General features: G+C 34.3%; 2 protein-coding genes across 2 annotated transcripts; one reads left to right on the forward strand and one right to left on the reverse strand.

Moving 5' to 3' along the window:
* The first annotated feature begins 1,350 nt into the window (after positions 1–1,350).
* LOC101248277 (superoxide dismutase [Fe], chloroplastic) lies at positions 1,351–4,418 on the forward strand. Its single transcript, XM_004235158.5, has 9 exons — positions 1,351–1,628; positions 1,706–1,749; positions 1,933–2,007; positions 2,610–2,798; positions 3,193–3,364; positions 3,448–3,566; positions 3,674–3,700; positions 3,829–3,852; positions 3,952–4,418. The coding sequence occupies exons 1-9, from the start codon at positions 1,574–1,576 to the stop codon at positions 4,156–4,158; spliced, it is 912 nt and encodes a 303-aa protein (XP_004235206.1). The 5' UTR covers positions 1,351–1,573; the 3' UTR covers positions 4,159–4,418.
* LOC101248556 (ATP synthase subunit delta', mitochondrial) lies at positions 4,410–8,174 on the reverse strand. The gene is made up of 2 exons (XM_004235159.5): positions 7,713–8,174; positions 4,410–5,038 (listed from the first exon to the last, which is right to left on the reverse strand). The coding sequence occupies exons 1-2, from the start codon at positions 7,968–7,970 to the stop codon at positions 4,694–4,696; spliced, it is 603 nt and encodes a 200-aa protein (XP_004235207.1). The 5' UTR covers positions 7,971–8,174; the 3' UTR covers positions 4,410–4,693.
* Positions 8,175–18,093: the final 9,919 nt, after the last annotated feature.

The raw sequence follows: 18,093 nt of genomic DNA on the forward strand, positions 1-18,093 counted from the left end.
CACGTAATTCTCATGAGATGAGACTGTCCGGCTTGCCGGGTATGGGTCTCCACACATCTCCTAGTCTTTGAACCTATATTGCCACTATAGGGATCTGGCGGGGTTAAATTCCCATATACGCTAGCATGTTATTTGAATCGCTTTGGCCGGTGATTCCACCTCTTTTCGGTGTGGGGAAGACACTGGATTTCATGATGCTCACATGATCTATGTCGGTTAAAGTTAAAGTTCCCAATGAATGAATGAGGCCAGCCTCAAATGAATCATATAAAGAAATGAATGATACCGAAGGTGTTAGGATAGGATAATCAAGAGGTGAGCTAGATTCAGGTAATGACATTAGGTCATTCCTGATCATTGCACAGCAAACACGATGAAAGTCTTAAACTACATCCTAGGTATAGCTGGTGTTCGCACTGGCCTATGAATGAATTGAAATGAAATACGAATGAATGAGTGAAGCAGACTCTGTGTTTGCTAAAGAAGGCTCCCTAGTTGAGGTCCCATATGTTGAGCCCTCATTTTGGAAAGTCTTAAAGTTAAGTCTATGATAATAAGGTCTCATAGTATACGAATGAATAATATGAAAGAAAGTATGTGTTATATGTTATGTGTTATATGAATATGTTATGTTTTGTGTGCTATACGATAATTATAATGATGCATGTCACTCTCATGGCATAACTTTCCCAATCTCAATTTGGCAAGTCCACTTACTTGACTTCCAAAAATCATGTTGTTAGGAAAGAGCTATTCTTCCTCATGCATGTCCCTGGTGTGTACTTGCATATACTCATACTTAGTACAAGTGTGTACTAATTCCATACGAACATCTATTTTTAGGTGCAGGCACAGGTGGACGCTAGAGCTACAGGTTCGTTGTTGCAGCTATCCGGACATCAGTATTCATCCGGAGTTTTGTAGGTCCTCATGCTTTCGAGGATGCTACCGTTTTACATTCTAGCGTAGTTTTAGAGTTGAGCTAGCGGAACATGTTCCACTAGCGTTTCTTTCCTGTTTTGGTTCAAACTTTGTATTGGTGCTATTTTGGCCGATATACAATTAATACTTAATGAATTATTTCTTTCAGTTGCTTATCTCTTAAATGTTAGATGGTTGATGATGAACGATTACGAAATGTTAAGAATGTTCAGCAAGTATGATTAAAGAATCAAAAATTTCAAATTTTCCGCTAAAATTAATCTATGTAAAGTAAGAATGACGTAAGCAGGCTTGTCTGCGACCTCTGAGAGGTCAACGACGCCGGTCTCGTCTGGGGTCTAGATTCCGATCGTGACAATATAAATTTTATTATAACGTACAAATATAAATTTTATATTTGATATATGTGAAAGTTGCGCTACTAAGTTTTGTTGTTCATTCTCTTTTTTATTTTCTTTCTAATTTCATTCTATTCCATAACACAATAGAATTTGAATTATTGGAGGGTTAATTATCCTTGCATCTCCAACTTCACCTTTTTGAAATTTTGGCGACTATCACAGATAGCTTTTACGGTTTTCCCTTAAGCAAAGCAACCAAATTCAGCACACTCACAATTCAAGAACTAGTGATGGCTGCCGCCACAGCTTCTGCTACACTATTCTCTCCATTTCTTCCTTCCCCAGGTTCGGCTTTTCCTACATTTCACTCCAAATCTTCCCTTTTTCTGTATTTTTATGCTTAATTTGTATTGGTAATGTAGGATTTCATGAGTCATGTCGAAGCCTAAATTGGAGAACCCACAAGGTATTTCTGCTTTCTTGACGTTTTTTTGGGTGATAGATTTTGATAAGATAGACAAAAAGGAGTTGATTATCTACTTGAGTTTATGTAGTACACATGGTGTTCGACGAAATGCTTCACTGAGAACGAAGGCTCTGTCTTTATTTTGTTTTTTTTTTTATTGCTGAAAAGACTTTTTGGTTGCAGAAACAGATAGCGAGTAAAGCTGGTACTGTTAAAGTTACAGCTAAATTTGAGCTGAATCCTCCACCTTATCCTATGGTATTTATTGTTCCAACTTTCAAACAACATCGAATTTTTTTGTCATCGTCTGTTTCTTGAATTTAAATTGATCACACTATTTTGTGTTCTTGTTCCTTTCTTGTAGGATTTGCATTGCTTCGCTTTCAGTTGTTCTGTTTTTTTTTTCTTTTTGTATTGGGATTTGCTACACTTGAGCTGGGGTCTTTCGGGATTTGGTGTAAAATTTGGTGTTGGGTTTGAGATGGTCTCAAGTGGGATTCCTTTGGGTATGTTGTTGTTGTTAACTACATCCTGACAGTGTTTTTATTATCGGAGTGTTTTGACGGTGAGCTTTGGTTAGTAATCTGATTCAGTTCCAAAATTGCTGAAGTTTATGGATTGGGAAAATCAAGTCTTGGAATGATAGACTCCAATCGTGAGACCACAAAATAGTGCCCCTTACTCCGGCTCTTCTCACCCTTCTCATTTCCCCATCTGAAGAATGATAATGCTTCCGCATGTGTTTTTCAAATGAATGATAGACATTTGTCCAAAGAAGAAGAAAACATGACCCTTTGCCTGTTAGCTTAGTTCTCTTTTAATATGCTTTAGACATTTTACATGTTTATATCATGATGTAGAATGCTCTGGAGCCTCATATGAGCCGGACTACATTTGAATATCACTGGGGGAAGCATCACAGAGCCTATGTTGACAACTTAAACAAGCAAATAGTCGGAACAGAACTGGATGAACTGACGCTAGAGGACATAATACTTGTTACATATAACCAAGGCAATCTCCTTCCACCATTCAACAATGCTGCACAGGTGAGAAACAGACAAGTAGATCCCCCATCCTCACCGTTTGTTACCTTCTTGATGGGAGTGCAATGTCTATTTTGGAGAACATAACTGGAATACCTCTAGTCTTTTTTTATCATTCAGCTTATCAATTTATTCTTCATCAAGACTACACATTTTTAATTTACAATTGATCCAAGTGCATTCCAATTAAACCTTATGGTTGTGAATTATAATGTTATTTATAATACATATTTTGGTTAAGATCACAGTTAGGTGTTGAGAATTGCATAAAAGTTCTACCAATAAGTGAAAAGATATCATAGAGAAGTTCAATGGATCGATAGTTTCATGTGTTTTGGATGATATTCTCCATCTAACTCCACGCCTTTTACATCCCCCTTGCCCTCTCTCTATACAGGCTTGGAACCATCAATTCTTCTGGGAGTCTATGAAACCTGGTGGAGGAGGACAGCCATCTGGTGAACTATTAAAATTAATCAACAGAGACTTCGGCTCCTTTGAAGCATTTGTTAAAGAATTTAAGGCAGCTGCTGCAACACAATTTGGTTCTGGGTGGGCTTGGCTTGCATGTGAGAAATTATTTACCTTTTATCTACATACTTGTCCTGTAATCCTGACTGTAATCTTAATACTTCTTCTACTCACTTTGCAGACAAAGCAAATAGACTTGATGTAGGAAACGCGTCAAATCCCCATCCTTCCGATGAGGACAAAAAGCTTGTGATTGTGAAAACACCTAATGCTATAAACCCCCTCGTTTGGGATTACTCGGTGAGTAGAACTGCATTCTTTTCTGTTGCCTTGGTGGAGGTTTCAAATTCTAGTATGGTAGTTAAAACCATTAGGTGAATCTCACAACTATGTCTTATTGGATGCAGCCACTCCTAACTATAGATGTTTGGGAGGTAAGCAGAACGTGCTCTTTTGTCAATATATTTGATTCATTTTGGTCCACATCTTTTTGCATTTTTGGTGATTGTAATGGTTATTGATACCAAATCTAATTTTCTTAATCTTTTATTTGAAATTGCAGCATGCTTACTATCTGGACTTCCGGGTAAGCCTAGCTGATAAAATTACTTAAATATGTCCTGGATTTTCCTATAGAAAAGATTGTGCTGGTCTAATGGTTGCACTTTCATCTCTTTTCCTCTAGAATCGGCGCCCCGACTACATATCAATCTTTATGGAGAAGCTTGTATCATGGGAGGCAGTGAGTTCTAGGCTTGAAGCAGCTCAAGCTCAAGCTGCTGAGCGGGAAAAAGAAGAAGAGAGGAAGAAGAGAGAGGAGGAAGAGGAGTATCAAGATGGTAATGAAGTTAGAGAGATGTATGTGGAAACTACAGATTCTGAGGCAGACTAAGTTGTGTTCTTCCTCAAGTTCAGTGTTGGAAATGGTATCAAGTCAATTTTGCAAAAGCAGAATAAAACGGAGTTAGGATGTTAGAAGTGTAACGAATGTAATAGCAAGATGAAGTTGGGTTTTGATGTTAGAAGTGGATGTACTATCTGAGAAGTACATGTATAGTGAAATTCATCTGACTTTGATTCTTTATAATTGCTCAGTACATCATACTAATTTCGAATGATACAGAAAGATTTAGATGTTGCAGGTGCTAGAAAGAGGTTCTTTTATTAGATAGCATTAAGGTTCAGCTACTACTGAAAAAATAGTCTTTGGAGCAATATAATTCTCATCACTGAAGTTTGGCGGTAACAGATGAAATGGCATGTATACATTGGGAGAGTTTGTTCCCTGCATTTATTCATGTGATGCAGGACTAGAAACAGGCAACACCATGCATGCACAGGGATAAATCTGTTGAAAATCAGGAAGAATTTGTGGTTTCCAACAGATACAGAAGAAAAAGAAGAGTGAACAGGTACAAAGACAATATTTAACCAGTCAGAGCAGCATTAAGGGCGCTGTGTACATCAACTCCAATCTGGGCCTCGGCTTTCTCTTCGTCAGTTGATGCAGTGTTTAGCTTCTGTGTGAACTCTGTGAGGCCTTTTTGAACCAAATTGGGATCGATTTGGTCAAGTGGCACAGCTTCAACAGCAACTATATCTGCGAAAGAATTTGCATGAACAAATGCAAACCCACCGCTCACAAAGTACTTGGTTACATCGTTGCCTTCGTGAACTGATAAGACGCCAGGCTTCAGCTCTGCAATTGTCGCAACATGCCCAGGCAAGACACCCATTTGTCCTGTAGTAGCGGGGATGATAACCATATCAACCTGCAATATGTTTGACGAGAAGGAATAAACATCTTGGGGTTCGATTTTCAGATGATGTAATCCATGCACATTCTTCATATCGACAAGTTCTCTCGTATCACACGATACCAAATATGACATCCAGCCACAGCATTAAAATTGAATAACAAAATTATAGATTGATTCAGGCAACATTTATAGTTGCTAATCCAAAACATAATAAACGTGACAGTCAGATACTGGAATGTGTATTTAAGATTTCTGAAAATAACTAACCATTCACAATTAAAAGTAAACTTAGAAACTTCCAGACAGCAATTAACACCCAAGCTGATAAACTGTTGAGAAGTCTTATACAGCTAAAAAAGGCTGTAAGAACAGCTACTGTCAAAAAGCTTTAGATTTATCTTTTCCCTTCACTTGTAAACAGCTGGAATTTTTTGTTTTTTTTTTGTGTGTGTGGGGTGGTGGGGAAGCAATACAAGGTACAGTTTCGACCGCACCCAGTAGCTTTGGCGCAGCCTAGTATATAAGTTAAGAAGTGTATGTGTGAAAGAAATCTACTAAATTTCAAATCCAGTGACTCAAATGGTCGTTGAGTTCAGCTGCATCTGGATTCATCAAGTTCGAATCCTGAACGCGTTTTTGACTTTTAAGTACCGAACAAACATCCCACAAAAAAAAAAAAAAAAACTGTTCACTATTTCTTTGCAGCATAAGCAAGTAAAAAGATATGTATCATTCATTCCTTTTGGAGGCCAATGTTGCAAGTACAGCTTCTTGACTAGAATGCCGAAGACTTCTCTTTAATAAGGTACCTAAGCCAGCTGCTCATGGAATCAACAGACTACCAAATTGTCTTGACCAAAAAAAAAATAATAGAAAAAGACTACCAAATTGTATTAAAATGAAAGTGCATATCATCAGTAATTTTTTTCTTGTCAATACACAATCACCAAATCTATTCATCCCTAGAAAGTGACAAAGGAGCAGAGCTGCTATTTTGAAAATTTCAGATATGAGAAAGCTACTATTATTTTTATCAGTATCATAAGAAATTTCCTTGATCCAATTGATCTCTCAAAAATATCAATTTATGTGACAGCTGCTACCTCCTCTTTGGTCATGACTCATGATTTGCTTGACCCCTTTTCCATTTTAGGATGTCCAAGTCACTTTAGCCATCTACTAGAATGACAAAAATTCCATCTTTCCAAAGCCAAAATAAAAAATGACTTGTGCTACTTATGGATTTGATATAGTGTTCACTCGATACTACCATACTTTCACATATTTCAACTACTATTATCTTAAACATGTCCCAAGAGAGTCCTTACATCAAAATTCTTAAACTCCAGATGCTCAAAAAATGGATCAGTTGGAAAGGAAATATACTAAGATAAAAAAATGAGGGTAGCTTGCCTAGCAGAAGAAATATATTACTTAAGCCTCATGATTCCAATTGATTGGTTGAGGTAATGCCTTTTCAAAAAATTAATTACCTGTACTTGACACGTTGAATGCACATAATATTGATGGTAGAGGACAAGCATCACTGGACATTTAAAAAACAGGAAAAGAAAAGATTGCAGAGCAGAAACCAAATTTTGTGCACTTAATAATTCTGTAGTCAATGCCCACAGAAAGTTATTGTCCAATAATGTATGGTTAAAGCAACGGGGAGGGCCATATTGCTTACAAATAAGCCATTTAGCAAGAGCAGGAAAAGAGCAAGACATAGTCTCTGCATCAAGCACTTGACTACCTGGTCTAAATATATCTCCCTTCAATAACAAGTCTTAGCACCAAAACAATTGTAAGCTACTTGACTGATACAATTCTCCAATTTAGTAATTTTCCAGCTTTCATTTCCATGTCATTGTCAGTTAACAAAATGTGAATTTGGTATCATCCAAGTTCAAGCAACAAAACTAGAGCTTATCTGATGCAAAATAAAATTTCTTTAAAATACTCTGCGGTTTATTGCAACTCAACCATTTCAAACTTTAAACACGAGAAAATTGACTAGCATGACATCTGCAAATCATGAGCTGATTGATCTTCAACATATCTCATGCGTTTTAAGAATTAAGCAGCAACAACAACAAAAGTAATGGCTGTTTACAGTTGGTTGTTAGACTTGAAACTAAGCAACTACCAAACTGAAATAGGAAAAACAACAGTAGTTTACAGTTGGTTGTGATACTTGAAACTAGCAACCACCATCAATTCAACCCAGTCATTAGCATGGTAAAATTGGAATTATATAAATTCGTCTATAACACGCACACAAAGATCATTACTAGTCCAACAAATTCTCATTTTTCTCTGCATCATTAGCTTGTTAATTGTCAACAATTAGTTTGAAAGAGAACATTTGAAAAACAAACAACTTCCCAAAACTTCTTCAAATGAAAATGACCCTTTATACCAAAAAAAGTCAAAATAGAGAAAGCAACCAGAAAGAAGATAAGAGATGATAGCATAAGGAAAAAATGAAAGATGTGAACTGCCAAGCAATCTAAAGTAACATGAAGAGTCATCCATATATCCCTAAGAAAAGGTACAAAATTAGAGAGTGGTGGAAAACCAAATCAAAATTCTCCTGATTTCACCAAATCATTTCCAGACTTCCATCACAGAAATAAGTAGGAAAATTTAGAAATGTAATAAAAAAAAAATGTTTGTACATTACCTCTTTACCGGAGAGTTCAGATGAATAAGGAAGGACAAAGTTGACACTGAGCTTAGAAGGGATAGATGACGGAGTTGCGGGCCTAGGTTTCATGAAGGCAGATGGAGTCATAGGAGGTTCCGTGTTGGGTATTACTTTCTTCCAAGCGTCCGAAAAAGTGGAATCAACGCTGTTCGCCGCTGGCAGGTCAGTTGAAAAAGGGCGGCGCCACTTCATCGTGGTGGCTCTAGTTAGAAGTCTAGAACTTTGTCGGAGCATGATTGTTGATGGTTCAGGGGGCGGAGGTCGGCGGCGATCGATCGGAAATGGTAGGGCAGGCGAGATAAGTGAAATTTGGGCTGTTGCAAAGAGGTTCAGGTTATTCCGGATCAAATTTACTGGCCCAAAGAAGGACCGCTAATACTCACGAATTTAGGGGGGGAGAGAGGGAAATTATCACTATTTAGAATTTAAATTTATATAATTAAATTTTGGACATGGTTATGGTTAAAAATTAAATTAAATCGTAATTCGAATCAAATCGATTGAGAAATTTGATATATGGTGTGATTTGATTAAGTTTGATTTTAAATTTTGTAAACCGATACTATTTGATTTAGTTTTAATTTTACTCAAATAATTACAAAAACAACCAAATCAGACTGAGAAATTATATGTATATATCTTATACAATTGTTTATATATTATTCATAAATAAAATAAAAATATTTTGTTAGATTTTAATTAACTGAAGTCTCAACTTTATCATTTATTTCAAGCTCAATATTTAAATTTTAGTCCAATTATTAAAACCTTAAGACCAAGTCCATCGAAAAATATTATTTCAATCTTACCCTACGTCATGCTAGATAGTCACACTTTCTCTTAATTGAGTCACTTTCTTCATGTAATAGTAATTCTATTATTGCTCAATGGAATCCACAATAACTTTGTTGTGGATTATTCCTGTATTAGGTGTTTGTCCAACAAATTTAATTTATTACTTTCAAATCAAAAACTTTGAATTTACCCGACAACATGGTTAATTTTTTTTTCTTTTGGTTTGATTTGATTTTATGAATTTAAAAGAATTAAATAATTGATTTGATTTTAATTTAACCAAATAATCAATTCAAATCTAATGATGAATCTCGTGTGTGTGTGTGTGTGTGTGTGTATATATATATATATATATATGTATATATATATTTATTTATTTATTTTTATTTTAACATCTAGGGTGTGTTTGGTATGAAGGAAAATGTTTTCCTGGAAAATAAGTAGATTTTGGACTTATTTTCTCATGTTTGGTTGGTGAAATAGAAAATATTTTTCAGAAATGATTTTGTGTTTGATTTATGAATGAAAAATATTTTTAAGAAACATCTTTTATTTTTACTAGAGTAGAAAATAATTTGTGAAATTGAAAATATTTTTTAAAAATATTTTTTTTGGGGGGGGGGGGGTTGGTATATGGGGTGGGGTGGGGTGGGGGCAGGGGGGAGGGGGGAGGAGCGAAAAAATAAAAATATGAAGTTTATAGTACTTTTAAAAAATATAATTAATTTTTTTGGAAGTTGAGGGTGGCCGGGAGTTGGCTGAGAGATGGGGGTAGGAGTTTAAAAATAAAACTTTGAAGTTGAAAATATTTTTAAAAAGCAAAATTAATTTTTTGGGGAGGGGTGCGGTTGGGGGGTGGCCGGTGGGGGTCAGTGATCAGGTAAAAAAGTTAAAATTGCTAAATTGGAAATATTTTTTTGAAATTGTTGTTTTTCCCAAAAAAAATGTAATTTGAAATTGGAGGAGAGAGTTTTGGAAAATGTTTTCCTTAATTTTTGAAGGGAAGTCATTTTCCTTATTTTGAGAAAAATGAGTTAATTTGAAAAATATTTTCCAAATCTTTTATCCCAACCAAACATAAAAAAATTGTCATACCAAACACACTCCTAAGCTCAAATTTGTGTCTATTGAGTTGCACATCAATTGAATATAAAATTTACTATTTCAAATGAATTAAAGAATGTGAATACTACTAACTAGCAATGTGACAAAAGTCAATAGAAGAATGTCACGATTTACCTGACAGTAGTATTAACAGATTTTGAAATAGAGTTTGTTAATTCATACGAGAGTGAAGACGGTGGAGAAATTTTATTTGAATGCTTATATTTATAGGTTAATATACATGAAAAATTAATGAATTTGTATAAAAAAAATTAAAAAATTGTAAATATGAAAATGAATGTAAAAAATAATTTGAGTATACGCATTTCTTACGCAACTCAATACAGAGGTCCTCGTGAAGTTTTTTAAAAAGAAAAATTGGGCGATGCTCAGAGCAAGTTATTCATGGAAAGTAGTGCTCATGTTAAGAAAGGCAGGAAAGAGTTGGCTAAGGAAGTTCACAGATTTGCCCATTTGGGAGTTCGTGTGTTCGATTCCCGTGAAAGTGGAGTTGCGGTGATGAATAAGGCTAAATCATCACTATCATCCAAAGTGAAGGAGAAAACAAGATAAAACCCGTCTTTTACTTGAGCTAAAGGGGAATGTTTCATAAGCAAAAGGTGATGACTTTTGAATAAGAAAGAGATAATGTGTTGAGGTATAAGGTAGATTGTATGTACCAAAAAGAATGAACTCTTAGAGAGGATCGCGATGAAGGCTCATAGTTTCATACTCAATCCATAATGCACACATTAATTTTGTATATTAATGGTGTTTTATTTACACTTTGTTTAGATCATTGTTACGCACTATTCATAATGTATTATATTGTATTGTACTATATTGTATGGAGATACAATGTTTGGTTAGATTGTATTGTTGTTGTTTGAAAACATTTTAACTATTTGGTTAAATTGTATCGTACTGTATTGTAATTTACAAATTTACTTAAATATCCTTAATTATTCTAGGGTAGGAGGTTTGACTAGATTTAAATATTTATGGTAAAGGGTAAAATAGTATTTTCAAATATTATGTAAAGATATAATTAAAAAAAGAAATTAAGTTTCAATGGGAACACACCAAATTAGTTGTTCCATAATATAGGGGTTTTCATTGTTACATAACAACGAAATTTAACTATACAGTGTTGACACCCAATTTTGACCGACCTTTAACCATTTTTAGGAATACTATTCGATTAAATACGTATTTAAAGTTTAAAATTTTAGTCGATTTTTTCTTGAAAATTATATATTTTAGTATCGTTCACTTTATAAAATTATCGTAAATATTATTATAATATTTTAAAATTATTAATGAATTTCAAATGTTTTAAAAATTTAAATGATTTTCAATTACATAAAAATATTTTAATATATGTAGTATTTTAATTAAATAATAATTCCTACACTTTCCTTAAAATTATTTAAATTCTAGCCTATTCTATTATAATTTCTTTCAATTTTAGCCACTTCAATTAAATTATATTCTAATCATAGCCACTCTTTCATTTCAATTTTAGTCAATTTAATTGCAATTGTAGACATTCCATATTCAATTCAACCCGATTTCAATACATCTCATCTTTTAATCTCATCCATCTATTTTATTAATCGAATTTTAACCCTTCATCTCTTATTAAATCAATGGTTGAAATCAAATCCTTCTTTTTCTCTATTTTGAACTATCAAAGATCTAAACCTAAGAAGATTTTCAATTTTCACTCTCTTCTCCCTCCCTCTCCTTGGCAGTATCACCCGCCTCCCTCTTCCCCTCTCCTCCCCTCTCACACCCTCTCTCTACTCACCATTTTTCGGCGAAGGCAGCCAAACGTCACGGTGCCTCGTCTTTCCCCGCTCTCTTCTCCTCTCTTCTCCCTCGCCCCATCTCCTCTGCCTCTCTTTTTTCTCTGATGGACCAGCAGTAGCTCAAGAAAATAGAAGCCGCCGGCGAAGGCAGCGACCAGCACCCCGGCGCCATCCTTTCCTCTCTTCTCTTCTCCGATAAACAGCAACGCGAGGACTGCCGAAGCAGCAGCAACGCGAGAAAACAACTCCAACCGGCGATGTCACGACTCGGATTCTGGGATCTGGATCGCAACCGGCGTCATTGACTTCTCAGAGGTCGTAGACAAGCCTCATCTTGCATTCATCACATTCATCTATTTAAATTTGCGGAAAATTTAAAACTTTTTATTTGTATGAAGTATACATAGACTTCATATAATTATTAACTAGATACATCATTTTCTAAAGTCAACATAAGAGAACAACCATCTAACACAAAAAAATCAATTCGAAACTGAAGATGAATATATCATAAATAGTTTGCCAAACACGGCCATATTACAAAGCTTCAAAATGAAAGTACAAAAGAAACGTTAGGGATAACATCCACTAGATTTGTCTAACACTAAGGCTAGACTAAAACAGTAGCATCCTCGAAATTAAGAGGGTCTACCAAATGGTCTGGAGAAATAGTGGTGTCCAAACTGGTTCAAGAGTCGTCAATATGTCCCTTAATCTGCATCTATAAAATAGTAAATAGTAGGGATTAGTACACCACTTGTACTAAGTATGGGTGTATGCACACATACACATAAGGCTATGCATGATCAAGAAAGCTCTTCCTAAACAACATGCTATTTCTTGAAAGCCTAGTGACTAGACTTTCCTAAATCGTTAGATGTGAATTGTGGTATGAATATGATGTATTTTAATGCATTCAAAGAACACAACTCATTTTCTGTATGATTACAAAATATTAGTATCATCCACATAATTTTAGAACAACTCAAGCGAAGATTTAAAAATTTGATAGTCCAAACCCGAGAGCCCTATTTTTGACACTTAGATTATTTTTCACTCTGTTTCTCCTTCTTGTTATGTAGTTCAATGATCTCCTTTAATCTTATGTTTCACTTACAAGTGCAATGGTTCATTATAGTCCCATACCTACAATGAATCGAGTAAGCAATTCACATGACGAAGGAAATGATTTGGCTACTCTACTTTAGATTCTTCATTCTTATTTCCTTTGGGTATGATTATATATATATGCCAATATTTATTGGCTATGCCCATTTTTTAGTTGATTTATAATCCATTCTCCATTATTGTCTACCTTACTTTCAAGCTAATTATTTCATTCTTAAATTGGGTATGAATATATTTATAAGCCAGTTTTTATTGGCTATGCCCATTGATTGGTTATTAACCCTGTTTATATACCTTGAGGCATCTATTCATACTCCAATATTGGTACAAGCCTTAGTTTATTTTTCAGTCTTTTTCTTCTTCTTGTTGAGTATTTCAATAATTCTTTTGATCCTATGTTTTACCTACAAGTGCAATGATTCATTATAGTCTCATACTCAAAATGAATCAATGTAAGTAATCCAAGGACTAAGGAATGATTTCCCTACCTTATAGTGAGTCATTCTTTACACTATATATTCATTATCTTTCATAAGCAATTCTCGATTGATCATGCCACTGATTTCATTACTTTCATGTTTTATATATTATACATTTCAAATAGATAAGACATCTCAAGTGAAGACCCAACATATGGGACCTCAACCCGAGGGTCTTCTTTAGCAAACACAGAGTCTGCTTCATTCATTCATTCGTACTTCACATTATTCATTTCATTCATTCGTAGGCTGATGTAAACACCAACTATACCTAGGATGAAGTTTAAAACTCTCATCGGGATCATGAAGTGTAATGACCAAGAATGACCTAATGTCATTACTTGAATCTGATTTCACCTCCTGATTGTCTTGCACAAACACCTTTGGTATCGTTCATTTCACTATCTTTCATACTTTGAGGAACTCCAACCTTAAACGACATAGATCATGTGAGCATCATCAAATCCAGTGTCTACCTCACACCGAAAAGAGGTGGAATCACCAGCCAAAGTGACCCAAAACATGCTAGCGTACATGGGAATTGAACCCCGCCAGATCCCTATATTGGCTGTATAGGTTCGAAGACTAGGAGATATAAGGAGACCCATACCCGGCATGCCGGACAGTCTCATCTCATGAGAGTTACGTGAACCTCTGCCCTTCCCGAAAGAAGGCATCGCCGCTCATAGCTAGCCTATCAGTGCTCAGTATAAAGTTCCATTACATTCAACTCATACGTCATGGAAGCTGGCTTCTAGTATGAGGACATCATAGCTGAATAGATAATTTCTCATCTCATCATTAGTATTAAGTATACATTAATCTCAATACTTTCGTTAGAATGTTCATAGAGACTAGTCTCTTCTTTAGCTTTACACTCTCATAGGTAAGTACGTTTTGGTAACATTTACTTAGGCTCATTTGAGATTGCTCTCATCTTTCACATTAGCCTCTTATCATATTGTCACCACAATCATTAACATTAGCATATTTGTATTTCATAGTTACTCACCCCTTTACGTGAATGTTCATTTCTCATTATCTTCTAGTATTGACTCAAGCATTATGGGGGTTTGCTTCTAGATTGAGATTTACTTACTCTATTGATGACGGTCATCCTTACTTTAAATTGATGAAATGTGAATTTCCCTTACATATCATCCTTTCTTGTCAATGAGATTGGTTCACACCTTCTAACACCTTCATAGGCGAGTTTTCTTTTAACATAGTAGCTTAGGTGTAAGTGAGGCTTGTCTCACTTCATTTAACACCCCATTCTGGTCACTTACATACTTTATACCCCTTTAATTATGTTATAACTCATGTTACTTTACTTAATTTAGTGTAGTAGATTAATATCATCGTTTATGGACGATGAACACTTCTTTCAATGAGTTTCATGAGTACATATGTCATTCTTTTAGAGCATGTTGGGAAATGTCCCAATGAGTGGCATGCCCTTGATTATGGGTCGATTGAATTAGTTTAGAAGTTCTTATATTATCATTTGATACTCTAACTACACAAGGTTGGCATATGATTAGCATTGGCCTCAACCTTTGAATATTTAAACTACATAACCATTTTTATTGGCATGTGTCAATCCTACGTATATTCATATTTAAATTCAATATGTATAAACCATTAGTCAATATTTTAATTATTTAACATAACATTATAGTCATTTACATATATCACTTTTTGACAATGTATTGTTAGCCATTTTATTGGCATACGATTAATATTGGCATAAACAACGGGGCATAGATTTCATAACCATATTTGTTGGCATAAGCCAATTTTCATGTGCAACATGCTTAAGTTTTTATATATTATACATTAGTCAATCTTTTGATTATTTAACATAATATTATAGTCATTTACATACATCACTTTTAGACAATATATTGTTAGCCATTTTATTGGCATACGATTAGTATTGGCATAAACAATTGGGCATAGATTTCATAACCATATTTGTTGGCATAAGCCAATTTCCATGTGTAACATGCTTAAGTTTTTATACGTTATACATTATTTCATCAAAAAACCATACACATAAAGATCATCCAGCACCACATACCAACAACATGATTGCTAACCTATTCAATATTGAAATGGTAACAAGGATACTAGGGAAAGGAGTTCGACAAGAACAACGGGAAACAACCCTAGTTTTCAAGATCTTTAAATCATTCGAAAGAAAGTTCTCTTGGAGAAAGAAGTCCAGGAGATAAACCCATACTTTATGTAGAACATGATAGACGAAGACCATCTTTAACAAAACCTTGAAGAAACCTTGAAATCGCCCTAGAGAAATCGATAAATTTTTCTGTTTTTCTTTCATTCGTTGCTTGTTGTTTTTGCATCGCCTTTTCTATGAGTTTGAACGTGATTTTTTGGTTTAAAAAATGATATTGAATAATAAAATTTAGGTTTAATAAGTTAATTTAATAAACTAATTAATCAATTATCAAAAATCCCCTCGTAAGTTGATTAAACATAGGAGAACATAATACTTAGTCAAATCTGGAAATTGGTGTTGACTACGGTTTTGGTCAACATTTTGACTTTATATTAAGTAATTAAATCCTTAATTTAATTAATTTAGGTACCTAGGGTAAGTACTAAAGTATCCCTAAGTCATTGGAACCAAAATTAAGCTTTTTGGACCATCCTAAGTTAAGTACTAGGATGTTTCTTGAGTTGTACTAGGTTAGTGTAAGAATTTCGTTGATCATTTAAACTAATTAATTAAATTGATAATTTAATTAACTAGGTGACCTAAGGTAATTACTAAAGTACCCTTAAGTCATTAGGACCATAGCCAATCCTTTGAACCATCCTAGGTTAGGTACTAGGTTGTCTTTTTCTTATTTTAACCGAAATCTGGATATTGCTTGGTGATTTCAGTTTTTCCCCTTTAAATTAATTAATTGAGTTGCTAAATTAATTAATTAATTATCCTAGGGTAATTACTAAAGTACCCTTAAGTCGTTAGGACCATAACTAACCTTTTGGACCATCCTATGTTAGGTACTAGGTTGTCTCTTTAACTAGTACTAGGTTAGTGTCAACCCGGTTTTGGTCCTAGGTTGTCGGGTGCACTAATGGGTCCAATTCGGTTAGTCCTAGGTTATTTAGTTATTTAGGGCAATAGGTTAGAGTCTAGAATTTTTAGGGAGGTTAGGCCCCACATGGAGTGGTCCCTTGTGCACGTTTTCCCTTTAACTACCCTAACCGAATTCGGTTAGGGTGGTCCCCTCTTCACATGTCTTGCACATGGGTTGGTTGCACTTTCCTAACTAACTATTATTTATGGATCATTTGGGAATGTTTACTTATTGTCCCAAGGATCCTCGCTATGTCCTTGGACACTACTTACTCTACATGATCATTTTAATTGATCATATGACATGGTATCTAGGCTTGACACTTGGATGCCTCATTCCTTTTTTGTGAGTTGAGGAAAAAGAATTTTAATTTAGGGGATTCTTTGCAGGTACATTTCTAAATAAGCTTGGACTATATTTTGCTTATTTGGGTATATATGGAAATTGGCTAACACCCCTTAGCCATTTTCTATACTATGCCCAATATTTCTCAATATTGGGAACTGGAATGCCTATGTATCCCCAATACGCATTCTAACGGACTTACTGGTTCTTCACTAGACATATGATTTTTCAAAATGTTACATGCGAGCTGCTTTCCTCTCCGAACAGCAGCTCCGGTCAACGAACCCCATCAAGCGCCTTTGAAGTTTTCTTCCAAGTTTTAAGACGGATCTATGACAGATCCGTCCGGGTTAGTTCTCTTGTTTGATTTGATTTATCTTCTTCATTTGTTTGTTAGTGATTAATTGATTCTTGAAATGTGCCCCCAAGCTTGTTGAAAAAAAAAACTTTATTTCATTTTGATTTCTACAAAAAATTTTGGTTCCACCACAAGTTAGAAATTGATTTTGCTGCCCTTGTATCTTGGTAAGCTTGATTTGAGAAACTAGTTGAAATAATTGGTTGATTATTTAAAATGGCTTAATTGTGGTTAAGTTTATTGATTATTGAATTTGTTTAATTAGTTGTTATAGTAATATAATTGGTTTTGATTCTCCTAGCTTACGATAAGGTTATTACTTCAGTTCTTAGGATGAATGCAAGGTTAATTTAAGGGAAGTGTTTACTTGTTTTAGTTGGTGAGTGATGATTCCCCTTTTCCATTAGAAATTTGTTATATCCTTGTGTTACTTTGTCATGCCAATTGCTTGAGAATTAGTATGTAAACCGTAAGTTTGACACTTGACTTTGGTAATATTCATGTGCTTCCTTCACATATTGTCTCTTTTGCTTGATTATTTTTATATTTTAATATATATATTCTATGTCTGATTTTTCATTTTATTTTGTCGGAAAAAATATATACATGTATTTACTCATTTAGAAAATAATTGTTTACCGATTTCATGCTCTCTTATTTAGGAAAACAGTATCCCCCTTCCCTTACTTGAAGATTGACTGATTCCCTTGTGTGTTTTTTATATATGGTAAAATAATAATCATAATTTTAAAAAAAATCAATTTTGGCTCTTCTCATTTAAGGAAAATAATATTACTCTTCCTAATCTGTTTCCTTACTTCTTTATATATATTAAAAGAATTTTGTTTGGCTCTTCATTATTTAAGGTAAAAGAATATTGTCTTTCTAACTTTATTATTACTTATTTATTTTTGGTAGTGAGCATTTTAAATATTTTTCTGATTTTGGCTCCTCTTTATTTAAAGAAATATATATTACTCTTCTTATTTTATTACTTGCTTATATTTGGTAAAAAAATATTTAACTAATTTGACTGATTTGACTTCCTTCAAAATAAGGAAATGGTATTATAGTTAATCCCTTAAAAATATTTATTTTCCTTATGTGTTCTCCCCCTCTTTACTATATAAATAAGACCCCTCCCTTCATTATATCATCAACTCATTCACTCTCTCTCAAAACAAGAGCTCTCATCCTCTTAGCACTCATACTATTACTACTTTT

Source organism: Solanum lycopersicum, chromosome 3, assembly GCF_036512215.1.
Source record: "Solanum lycopersicum chromosome 3, SLM_r2.1".
NCBI classification, from domain to species: Eukaryota; Viridiplantae; Streptophyta; class Magnoliopsida; order Solanales; family Solanaceae; genus Solanum; species Solanum lycopersicum.